Source organism: Cornus florida, unplaced genomic scaffold (assembly GCF_030987335.1).
Source record: "Cornus florida cultivar Cherokee Brave unplaced genomic scaffold, ASM3098733v1 CherokeeBrave_3.0.0_Hap2_Chr11, whole genome shotgun sequence".
Classification (NCBI taxonomy): domain Eukaryota; kingdom Viridiplantae; phylum Streptophyta; class Magnoliopsida; order Cornales; family Cornaceae; genus Cornus; species Cornus florida.
The window spans coordinates 79,442,274-79,455,029 of NW_026775581.1; the positions used below are offsets into that span (position 1 = coordinate 79,442,274).

The 12,756-nt window shown below is 34.0% G+C and overlaps 2 protein-coding genes across 11 annotated transcripts in view; both read left to right on the forward strand.

The window, feature by feature from the left end:
• Nucleotides 1-4,522: 4,522 nt before the first annotated feature.
• Nucleotides 4,523-11,166, forward strand: LOC132283935 (UPF0481 protein At3g47200-like). Of its 2 annotated transcripts, XR_009472169.1 has the most exons (5): nt 4,523-4,939; nt 5,220-5,295; nt 6,002-7,317; nt 9,837-10,650; nt 10,843-11,166. XR_009472169.1 is itself a non-coding variant. In XM_059785980.1 (4 exons), exons 2-4 carry the CDS (start codon nt 5,236-5,238, stop codon nt 9,847-9,849), a joined length of 1,389 nt encoding a protein of 462 aa, XP_059641963.1. In that variant the 5' UTR covers nt 4,523-4,939; nt 5,220-5,235; the 3' UTR covers nt 9,850-11,166. The 2 variants fall into 2 exon arrangements, 1 of the variants encoding a protein (XP_059641963.1); XM_059785980.1 differs by having other exon boundaries at nt 9,837-11,166.
• Nucleotides 11,167-12,236: 1,070 nt separating this feature from the next.
• Nucleotides 12,237-12,756, forward strand: part of LOC132282472 (uncharacterized) — a 29,112-nt gene continuing 28,592 nt past the window's right edge. For 8 of the 9 annotated variants that reach the window (XM_059784171.1, XM_059784174.1, XM_059784177.1 and 5 more), the window contains exon 1: nt 12,237-12,405. The gene's annotated coding sequence lies outside the window, so the exon portion shown is untranslated. The remainder of the gene's footprint in view (nt 12,406-12,756) is intronic. The other variant, XM_059784179.1, reaches the window with a different exon arrangement.

Genomic DNA, 12,756 nt, shown 5'->3' on the forward strand with positions numbered 1-12,756 from the left:
CAAGTCTTAAACTTTTGGTATATTTCGAGAGTGTCAAGACTGATGTGGAACACAGATTAGGTAAACTTATCAAAACACTTCGATCTGATCGTGGACATGAGTATTTCTTAGGATAGTGCAAAGACTATATGGTCAATAAGGGTGTTGTGTACCAATTTTTTCCGCAATTGACGCTAAATGAATTGAGGTGTCAAATAGGAATAACAACATTCTGCTTAACATGGTTAGATCTATGATTTGATATGTTTTATTATCTCTTTCATTCAAGAGTTTAGCATTAATGATATCGATGTGCATTATAAATTGCATTCCATCTTAGTCTATCTCAAGGATACCGTTTGAGCTGTGTTTTTGACTAAATCTTAGTTTGAATCACATGCACATATGGGGTAGTCTTGCACATGTGCACTTGAGATGGATAAGTAAGTTGGAAACAGATCATACGCATGATAAATTTGATAACTACTCTAAAGTCACTAGGATGGATTATTTTATGATCTCAATGATAAAAGTTGATTGTTTAAACTCACTGTTTATCTATAGAAGGATCATATTATAAATCACATACCCGGTAGCATAATGTTATGGTTTTAGTACCATTTATACCACAAGATGAACACACTTATTATAGAGATTTAAAATTATAGATGAATTCCTTATTGATGCGTCAGCATCATCTTGTACACAGATTCCTGCATCGATACATTGATGTAGTGGGAGGATTATCATCCAATCCAACAGAATCATGTTTTTAGGTGATACTTTTATGGACATCCCTGTCAAACATGAGTTGGACCCAGTAAGCTATACGGAAGTGTGAACCGATATGGATACAGGTCGTTTTGGCGACTTGCTTTGAAATCAGAGTTAAAAGTTATGTATTCTAATAAATTCTGGGATCTTGTAGAACTTTCTAATAGGGTGATACCTATGGAAGGCAAGTTAATCTACAAAAGGATACTAGAAGATTTCTTAGTGATTAAATCATGAGTGTATAAGGGAATGCCATTATTTTTCTAATTCTTTATATATTGATGACATCCTACTCATTTAGAATGACATGGAAGCTTTGTTATCATTTAAGAGGTAGTTGTTCAATTATTTTGAAATGAAGGATTTTCAAGGTGTAAGGTATATTCTTAGGATCAAGCTTTTGCGAGATCATGTTAAAAGGAAAATAGGCTTCACTTAATAATCTTACATTGATAAAGTTTTGACCAGGTTTAGTATGCAAAACTCAAGGAATGAGTTCTTGCGTTATTGACATGGATTGTTTTCTCTAGTAAATAGTTTTCTAAGACTAGCAGAGGAGATTGAGCAAATGAGACTAGAACTATATGCTTTGGCATATGGGAGTCTCATATATGTCATGGTTTATACAAAATAGGACATCCGCCACATGGTAGGGATAATCAGTAGATATCAGTCCAAAATCGGACTTGATAACTGGTCTGTTGTGAAAAATATCATAAAGTACCTTAGGAGAACCAATGATCTCATACTCATTTATGGATGTGATGATGTGGTTCCAGTCAGGTACGATAGTTCTATTTTCAAATCAGAAATAGATACTATGAGGTTCATGACTTAGTGTATGTTCACTCAATGAATGGAAAATCAGTTAGTAGATTGTTAAGCATATTTCAAATGCTAACTCAAACCTGAAGGTGGAGTACATTGCAGCCTTAAAGGCAGCAAATGAAGCCTTTTGGTTTGATCTCACTGATTTAGAGGTTGTGGAGCATACTAGCCTATTATCGAGCTATATTGCGACTATAGTGCAGAAGTAGTCTAAACCAATGACCCAAGGTTCCATAGAGGAACAAGGTACACTGAGAGGAAAGTTTCATGTCCTACATGATATTGTTCGGTAAGAAAATGTACTCATGGCTAGAACATTGCATTAGAACATAACTTTATTGATCAATTAACAAAGGTGTCATAGATCAATAGTTTTGATCGTCACCTGGATAACATTGGAGTTAGATGCAATTTGAATTGGCTATGAGGACAAGTGGGATCTGTTGGGATTTATATGCCCTAGCATAGCAAATTCCTATTTGGATTATAGTGACATATGTTCCTGACGTTTCTGAAATATTTATGCTTGATACAATTGGTGAATTCAATGTATTATATTTCGATTCATTATAGAATTGATAGTGTCCACTTAATTACAAGAGATATTTATATATGTATGTGATGGCGATTAATACATGAATATAAATAGTAATCATAAATTGTTCATAGTCGGTAATTATAGATGGACTCATAATTAATTAAGATTTAAGCTGAATCCGCGTTAGGTTGAGATATATTGCGAGAGCCGTCATATGCAATTGCTTTCTATTACTGTCATGACATTTGATTCTTAAGTATGAGAAAAGTATAAACTCTTTTATTAATTAATAATTACTTTGATTTGTTCGGCGGATACTTCGGGATCCTTAGACCGACACTTTGGGTACTTATGTAATTAATAGTTAGAGGGTTATATTTTCAATATTTGCATCATTGTTACTTGTATTTATTTTGTATTGATTATGTTTGATCATAAAGTAAATTCGAAGGCCTTTGAATATTTTTAGACAAAATGATTTATTATATATTTATTTATTTAAATTATTATTTTTGTCAAACAAATGTTTTATTGTGATCGAGTCAGAAATAATCAATGGTACCAAAATAAATATATTAATTAAGTAGTCAAATTGATGGCTTTATTTATCCGATAACTAATTATGCATAGAGGGGTCAAAGTGCAACATTGACTTAGAGGTTATTTATTATTTAATTGGAGTTCAATTAATTTCTTTTAGTGGAGTAGAAATTAATTAATGAATTAATTGAATTGGGTCCATGGACCGGGCCAATTATTAATTCATTATAGCCAATAAAATAATAAGCCCAAAGGATTCTCACTCATAGCCCAACTTGATATTGAAATCCTATTAAATTTGAGACATGTGAATTAGAGATTGAGAAGGATTTGTTGTTTCTTTTTCTTTATCTTTATATTGCCTATAAATATACATGGTCTATGTATATTTTAGGGGTAATTTTTGGAAGAAGGAAAAATGAATATATTTTCTCTCTCTAGAAAATTAAGGTTAATATTCTCATCTAATGGAGGCTCCCATAAGCCTAATTTTCCAAGGTCATTCTTGGAGGCTTATAAGTGATTCCTAGAGGCAAAACAATTATCAAGAAGATGGAATTCCAAGGAGAAGGCATCTTACTAAGGGATGTACAATAAGTGAGAACATTCACTTTAGAAGAAAATTTTAAAGGTTTACTCAGACCTTTGATATAAGTATTTAATCTGTTAATTGAATAACATATCATATTTTATTTTTGCATAAAACTTGTCTCTATGTGATGAATCAAAATCTGTGAATGAAAATCCCTCAAAAAGTTTTTAAAACTAGCACGTTTCCCAACAGCAACACCATCCCCATTTTAATGCCCCAAATTATAGAACCCAAATCATTCAAAACACTAGAAAATACAATCACAACTCCCCTCAATATCATCCTATTATTCCTTCTCCTCCTCTTGTCCAGCTGCCGTTGTCTTCCTTGCCGCCTCAATCTCAATCCCAATCCATAACTAACTCTATCGAAAAAGACCTAAATTAGTTCAAAGTCTATGCTTGGTAATAAACGCGTCTATATTCTTTTACAATTCTTCAACCATCTTTTCTTTTCCTCGTAGACTATTTTCTTCCAAACACCCAAAACTCTTTCCTTTTAACCCTGTTTAAATACAACTAAAAACCCAGAAAAGATACGAAGCAAAAATCTGATCTTCATATATATATATATGATCATCATAGTTTAGAATTACTAGTTTCCAGAGAAAAAGACGTTAGATTTGATTTTTGATTGTTTGACCTGGGTCATTTTCTTTCAGTTCAGTTAAGAGAAAAAAGATGATGAGTACTAAGCTTGGAGCTTTGGTTTGTGTTTGGTTTGTTTTATTGTGGGTAGATTTGTGGTGGAGAAGAACAGCTTGAAGGTTACTTCACCTGACTGGTTGAAAGATGCTTATGGATGTGCAAATGAAAATGGGTTTGTTGCAGCGGCAGAGATTAGGTATTGAGGGAGAGAAGATAGTGAAAAGGAAAAATCAGTTTAACCCGCAAAAATGGGCATTATCCATATTCATATTATTTTTGTTGTGAACAAATATCAAATTATTAGAAAGCCACATTAGCGCGGAGGATAAACCTCATCCTCCGTCCGCATGATGCAAGCATTGTTCAAAAATTATAACTGAAAAATGAGAGTGGACTTGTGTGATGATTATGTTTGAAAGAAATTTTAGAGTGAAAAATGGTCGAGGTGGTCAGCTTTAACTTTTGTCGGTTCTTGAGCTCCCTGTGATTTAGAAAACTAGTCGAATAATTGTGGACCATGTTTTGTCGAAACGCCCTTAACATTTTGTCCAGCCAAACATCCTAATAGTAGTACCAGTAATGCTTTTCCTCATGTCCACATTAGCTGGGAGATAGACATTGACTCTCTCAGTGTCTCTCTCTCATACATCGACAACATTTCAATCTTCTCAATTACTGCTTTGTAAATGATGTTTCCATCAAGATTGCAAATGAGTGTAGAGTCACCTTTTTTCCTCGATGGATGGATGAAAAGTAGGGTTTGCTGTTGACTTTGTGACAGTGACCAAATACCAACTCGCATTTCATAATATTTTGATGGGGTAAGACAAAATTATATGGAGGCCAAGAAATGAATTCAAAACCCTAGCTCGACATACCATACTAGAAATTCAGGAGAACCATTTAGCAATATATATATATATATATATATATATATATATATCTTCACATGGCGAGTACTTGGAGTGGAGGAGAAAGTTATCTGGGATCATGGGTCATCGCTGGAACAGAAGTTACAGAACTCTCAACTGACAGCAACAGGTAATCTCATACTTTACCCATTACTTAATTTCTTTTCTTCATAGAATTCAAGGACCTTCCAATTTTCTCAATATTTTTGTTTTATTTATTTATTTATTATTATTTTTTATAAAAATGTTGACTGTTGTGTTCTGGTTATTTATTTAATTTTTTTTTTAAATGCATTGTGACTGCCCCAACTAACCTTTTTGTATGATCATAGAAATCAATTGAGTGTAACTTGCATTTATATTGGCTCATAAATATTGATTTTTAATGAATTTTGACATTGATTTTCCAGGAAGCTAGTTTGATGCATGGAAATAAGAACAGGAGTACTAAATCCCAGTGATAAGCTAACTGAAGTTGCAAAACTTGTAAGTTATTTTATGTTGTGGGTTGTGAAAGTTCCCTGTCATAATTTGATGGGTATGACAAAAGCCCAAATTCGCACGAACACAAGCATACCTCTGAGCTTGACAATTTTTTGCTATTCATGTTTATACATTCTACAAGATTGCTATTCATATTTATTTCTTTTAGTTTTATACTAATATTTTCTTGGAGATGTTTAAAGCTACCACATATCTGCACTTACCAACATCTGGATGATATATTTTCTTATTAGAATTTTTTACCTTATTGCTTATATGCCCAATAACCCATAGCAACTCTTTGCCTATTTAGTTTGGTTCTCTATGAACAATTTCCAAAAGCTCCAAAAAGATAGCTAGAAAGAAAATATTTTATGAAATCAAGTCATTTTCTTCAACCCAAAGTTTTCAAAATATTTTTTTTCCCTAGTTAAAGTTTTCAAAATATTACCAAGCAAATGAAATTTAATTTATTTTTCCCCCCTTTTTCTCTAGCAATCAACACAAAACTATATTCAGAAAGTAGAATCAATCAGTGTATATTGCTTAACAATAACAGGGGCAAAAGAAAAACAAATACAAAAGATAAAAGATTTTAACAGGATCGAGGGGGAAAATACACGCACACACCCAAAATTCAATATTTTGCCGTCTTTTTTGAGCTTTAGAAACAATGCGCTGACAGTCTTCATTGCTCTTCTAATTGCAGCAAAGCACAAGGATGGAAAGAATAGATACAGCAAATCATGGGCTTGAGATTGAACAGTCTACTTCAATTGATAGTCAGGATCCTGATGTCCCATTGGCAAATTCCATTACAGAAATGATAGATAACCTTTCTCCTCTATCACCTAATTGTTGTATCTATAGAGTTCCCAAGAAATATCGCAACATAAATGAAAAGGCGTACACACCGCAGATAGTTTCTATTGGCCCCCTTCATCATGGCAAAGAGAACTTGCAGGCCATGGAAGAGCATAAATTGAGATATTTGCAGGTCTTCCTTAACCGTACCAGAATGGGTATGAAGGGCTGTATAAGAGTGATAAGGGAGTGGGAAGAAAGAGCTCGCAAATGTTATGCAGAAAGCATTATGCTTAGCAGTGATGAATTTGTGAAAATGATTCTTCTGGACAGCAGTTTCATCATTGAGGCCATCTGGAGGTACAATTTCTTTATGCTGAAAGACCAAACCGATTACTTAAATAGGCCGCATATGATAGTTGCTGTCCGGCTAGACATGATCTTACTTGAAAATCAGCTTCCCTTCTTTGTTCTTGAGGATCTTTTCAACATAACCTTCAACTCTTACCCAAACACCCAACTTTCCTTCCTTATGCTTTCTATCAACTACTTCAAAAGTTTAATGCTGATCAAAGATACCCACAAGGTGATCTCAAGTTGCGAAGTAAATCATTTTCTTGATTTGCTAAGGAGTTGTCACTTACCATCATCTCTAAGGTCATTGCCTGCAGGTAGTGTCAAATTTGTGGCAGTATGTAACACAACAGAGCTCAAGGAGGTGGGAATGAAATTTAAGAGGGGCTCAAGTAATCACTTACTTGACATACAATGTACAATGGACGTGTTGGAAATACCGCACCTGTGCATACATGATGGGACAGAACCTCTGCTTAGAAACTTAATTGCATTTGAGCAATGTCATTATACACTCAATAGTTACATAATGGATTATGTTTCCTTCATGGATTGCCTTATTGACACTGCTAAAGACGTGGATATACTTATTCAGAATGGAATTACTGAGAATCAACTAAGCTATAGCTCTTCAGTATCGTGTCTCTTTAACGGTCTCACGACGGAAATGATATGGCAGGCTCAGAACTACTATTTTTATGGTATATGTGAAGACCTGAATGCATATTGCAGGGTTCCGTGGCACAGATGGAAGGTAACCTTGAAACGTGATTACTTCAGCACTCCATGGAGAATCATTTCGACCATCGCTGCAGTTATACTACTCTGTCTTACTCTTATACAAGCCATGTGTTCTATTGCCTCACTGTAAGTTCAAGAGTTGTGTACTTCCATTATGCATTGTGTTACTGATTTTCCCATTATTATTATTGGCTTTCTATGGTTGTATTAGCTAAATTCTGATCCAGGATATCAGATTTTCTTCTGCTCTCTAAATGTTCTGTTTCAACTTTCAAGCATTAGATAAAGATTGTTTCTCATTCAAAATTGCAACAGTTTTTCTAACTATATTTATTCTCAATAATTATGGAATTTGTTACCTCAAATTACTAGTAGAATTTGTGTTGCAAACATGAAGCTCTACTGGAAATTATTTTTTCCCAATCCCATACCTTTTCCAAGGAAATTGTATTTTGTTACCATAATGCCCTTCCTAATTTCAACAGATGATAAAAGTGAAACTGGACTTCTTTTGAGCTCCTGGTTCCCTCGGTTCATAATGGCATCTTAGGGCTTTATCATGAAGAAGCAAAGAACCAACTTACTCAATTTAGTATAACGTACAAATATCCAATTCTTAGAATAAGGTTTAAGAATAAAGGAGCTCTTTGTAAAACCAATTTACTCACTTTAGTACTCAAGTACAAATATACAATTCTTAGAATTAGGTTTAAGAATAAAGGAGCTCTTTTACAACTATACATGATCCAATACATAGAGGGTATGGCATGGGGAGAAGTACTTAAAAAGTTAAAAGTGAAATCAATGTGATTAAAATAATGTGGTGAACTAGGGGAAGTGAGAGTTTTCAAATGCAGGTGTTTCCAGATAGTTTATAGCCATTGAGCCTCATGGTCTTTCGACATCTACGGGCTGCCTCTTGGGCTTGCGCCTGGATCCTCTGCTTTAGCGAGTTCCTACCGTAGCATGCTGTAAACAAGTCTCCAAAGCACTTAAATTCTGCTTCAACACATTTGTTCTATATTTCAACACATTTGTACTAGATTTCAATAGACCTTCTATCTGTTGAAATATAGAATAACTGTGTTGAAACACGTTTTAAGTTTTAACTGTGTTAAAATCTCTTTTCAACATCATTATTTGTAGTTTCAAAATCATTACTTCGTGTTTCAACACATCAGTTCTGTGTTAAAATTTAGAACAAATGTGTTATAAACATGATTTAGGTGTGTTGAAAATCTCTATAGCACGCTACAACAGTTTCTTTTGAGCTCCAGTTTCCATAGGTGCATAATGGTATCTGTGTGTGTGTTGGGGGGTGGGGTGGGGTGGGAGGGGGTTGTGAAGGAGCTCTTCTTACAACTATATATGATTCAATACACATGTTGAGAAGTACTTAAAACTGAAATCAATGAGATTATAGTAATGTGGTGAAGCTGACGTGGGATATATTGAAGGATTGGGAAATTTGGTAAGTTTTAATTATAGCCATCTCTTCTTAATATTTGTTTTCTTCTTTCTTTTTTCTTAAATATTTTCCACGTATAATTTACTAAGGAAAATGTCTTTCTCTATAACCTAAGAAGCACGGACACTCCAAAATGGGCGAAGAATCCGTGTCCGACACGTGTCGGACACGGACACGCGTCGGACACGCCCCGACACGTGTTGGACACGCCAAAAAACGTGTCTGGAATTTTTTTATTTTTTTTTATTTTCGGACACGGCTCGGACACGGCTTGGACACGGCTCAGACACGGCTCGGACAGCTCGGACACGGCTCGGACAGCTCGGACACGGCTCGGACACGGCTCAAACACGGCTCGGACACACTAGTCTGGATTTTTTTTTTTTTTTTTTAAATTTTTAATGCTGATATGTTATTTTTTTTATTTTTTATTTTTAAATTTTTAATGCTGATATGTTCTATTTTTTGTTTTGTACTACCCTAAAGATGGTGATATATATATATACTAACCTAAAGATGCCACAATTCGCCGTGTCCGTATCCTAAAGATGCTGATATATATATATACCAACATATCAGTGATATATATATATATATATTCCAACCGAAACATATCAGTGTTTTTTTTTTAAAATTATTAATGCTGATATATATATATATATATATATATACACACACACTATTCGCCGTGTCCGTGTCCTAATTTTTTTGGATTTGCCGTGTCGCTGTGTCCGTGTCGTGTCGTATCCGTGTCCCGTATCCGTGTCCGTGCTTCTTAGTCTATAACCTTCTTTTACCATAAGAAGCACAACTTGGTTTTGAGAGTTCTTGCTCTCTTGAGACCATAATCAGTTAATGCAATAAATTTAATCTTCAATTTGATTAAAAAACAAAAGAGTGGTTTAGTTAAAATTAAATGAATTTTTGACTAATGCGGTTTGGAAAAATGTATTGTCAATGAATCATTTGTTCATGCAGACAAAATTAATTATATGTGGTTCTTGTATTATCATGAATTGGGTGGTAATTTGTGACTACTGTGAGAATGAATAGTTATACCATAATTGGAAAAACATAAATTCAAGATTGTTGTCTTTCTCTTTTTCATCTACCATCAAATGAAACATAGCTAACAATGTGCTTACTGTGTCTTCATTGCGATTCCAATTCTCACTAGGAAAACGAAGTGATGGAAAGAGTGGACACAACAAACCATGGAATTGAGGAAGACGAGCATTCTTCAAATGTTAGCCATGATCCTAACAACCCATTGGCTACTTCCATCGATGATCTGCCTCATCTATCATCAGATTGTTGTATCTATCGAGTTCCTAAGAAGCTAAATAGAACAAATGAAAATGCTTACACACCTCAAATGGTTTCTATTGGTCCTCTTCAACGTGGCCTGGAGAATTTACAAGTCATGGAAGAACATGAATTGAGATACTTGAAGGCATTCCTTGATCGTACTAGGCTGAGTATGGAAAGCTGTATAGAAGCAATAAAGGAGTGGGAAGAGAGAGCTCGCAACTATTATGCAGAAAGCATTAAGCTTAGCAGTGATGAATTTGTTAAAATGGTTCTTTTGGATAGCAGTTTCATCATATTGAGGTCATTTGGAGGTACTAATTCTCTATGTATAAACAAACTGATTACTTAAATAAGCTAATTTTGATAAATGACATTCAAGCAGACATGATCTTACTTGAAAATCAACTTCCTTTCTTTGTTCTCGAGGATCTGTTCAACCATGCTTTCCCTCTCAACCAGAGACCCTCTTCCTTTCTTGAGCTTTCTATCAAATTCTTTGATGAATTATTCCTTGTTGAATACTCTGAAGTGACTGAAAAGTTAATCAAGTTCCGGAATAAAGCATTTTGTTGATTTGCTAAGGTTATGTCACTTACCATCATCATCATCATCATCATCTGTTCTAAGGTCGCAAGGCAATTTCGTGGCAACACGGAATGTAACAGAGCTCCACGAGGCAGGTATGACGTTTAAGAAAGGCTCAAGCAATCGCTTACTCGATATAAACTATACAATGGAAGTGTTGGAAATCCCACATTTTATTATAGAAGGTCGCACAGAATCTCTACTTAGAAACCTGTCATTATCCTTTGGATGGTTCCATAATTGATTATGTTTTTTTTCATGGTTAACCTTATTGACACTAGTGGCAGGTCTCTTTAATAATCTTACCACACAACTGATTGTCATTGATGAAAACTACTATCTTTGTGGTATATGTAAAGAGTTGAATGCATACAGCAAGGTTCCTTGGCACAGATGGAAGGCGGCATTAGAACGCGATTATTTCAGGGCTCTGTGGAGAACCGCGCCCACCATTGCTGCAATCATCCCGCTTGTGCTTACTCTTATGCAAACCATCTGTTACTTTATCTCCCTTTAGTGTTCAATACGTGTGTGTAAGTACTTCCATTATGCCTTGTACTGAATGATTTTCCCATTACTAGTTCTAAAAGGAGTGTTGTTAATTTACAGAATTGGTGTTGTATTTCTATGAGAATATTTGCGAAATTCTATCCCAGAATTTCAGATTACTACTACTACTGCAAGTGAGATTTGTTCATTCCACATGAAAAAGCACGTCATGGTTAATTCTCAATTATTAGATTGGAATTTTAAAATTTTAATTGTTATCAGTTTTTCTCTCTGAGTTAAAAGTCAAATGACATGGTTTTCAAATCAGGGATTTCAAATTTGTTATTGATTTTTGTCTTGAGTTGTTTGTCATAGTTTTCAATCCCCAAACAGAGAGGAAAAAGAAAGCAATTAAGAAAAGTAATAAATTGGATAAAAGATGAACGATAAAATATTAGGGAAACTGGAAAGCTATAGGGAGTTTTTTTAATAATTGTGGTGAATTGGTTCATCCTTTTTCAGCAAAACACAAGGTAAGAAAGTATTTACTTGAAGGTGGGTCATCATCTTAGAACTTAAAGGTTAGAATTGTAATTTTAATATCTTTTTCACGTTCACTAAATTTAACTTTTAATGTTTAAAGAATTTGAATTTAGCCTTTTTCAATTAAATTTATTTGATAATGTACACACACATGCTTTTATTATACACGCATATTTTTAGGAGAATTTAAACGATCAAACCCTAATATTTGATTGAGAAGTAAATATCTCATACTGTTAAACCATGTTAATAATACAATTGATATATTACTAAAACAAAATAAAATATCACTTCAGATAAGATTTGAAATAAAAAATTAAAAAATTAAAAATTATTTTTTAATTACCCTTCAAGAGGGTTGAGTATTCGAGGATTGTAAAATCTCGACACCTATTTGCCATATAAGATATAAGGAGTAAGGACAAATATTTAATGGCATTATCTTTTTTAGAATTACAAAATTAGCCTTAAAAGTTATTAATGCGTTATCCATTTAAATTCATCTAAACCCACTCGCTGGCCCTAAAAAATATCTAAATAATAACAATACTAGATTTATGTACATTTAACGGTGTAGAATGGAATTGAACACGACGAGTACACGTGGATAACCATGAAAATGTAAAATGACTTTACACACGTCCAATCAACAGTTGCTACTTTACTTTGAACTTCTATTAAGACTCAATCTCGTCACATCAAATATGCAAACAACAATTGGACAGATTCTAAGTTCCAAGAGCTGTTAATTTATGTCATTTCGAGATCTTACTCACTAGATTTTCCTCGCAAAACGTTCTTGCCGAAGCCTCTCTCAGGTACCTCTCTGTTTCATTTTAATTTCTTCGTGGTTTCGTTGTTTTATTTCTCACTGATCATTCATTTTACACAATTCTAGGGTTAGTCATGCTTGTTTTGATTCTGCAGACCCCATAGAATGATGGGTCTGTTTTAGTTTTACTCCATCTGTTGGATTCTCAGACGATTGAATTTTATTGTGGTTCATCAAATTAGGGTTTTTAAAATTTTCATCTCAGTAGTAACCAATATGATTGCTCAAGATTATTAAAGTTCAGTCATTTAGAATTAATGGGTTTCATCAGTTCAGTTCAGTGCTTGTTATAGTTGAATTTTGAGTCTTTAGTGTTTTTAATATAAGAATGTTATTC

What these genes read in the sequence shown, in the direction of transcription:
- LOC132283935 (XM_059785980.1), top strand. Translation starts at nt 5,236, where the DNA reads ATGGAAATAAGAACAGGAGTACTAAATCCCAGTGATAAGCTAACTGAA. An exon ending in TAACTGAAGTTGCAAAACTT is followed by an intron (nt 5,296 to 6,001) that starts GTAAGTTATTTT and finishes TTCTAATTGCAG; the next exon opens with CAAAGCACAAGGATGGAAAG.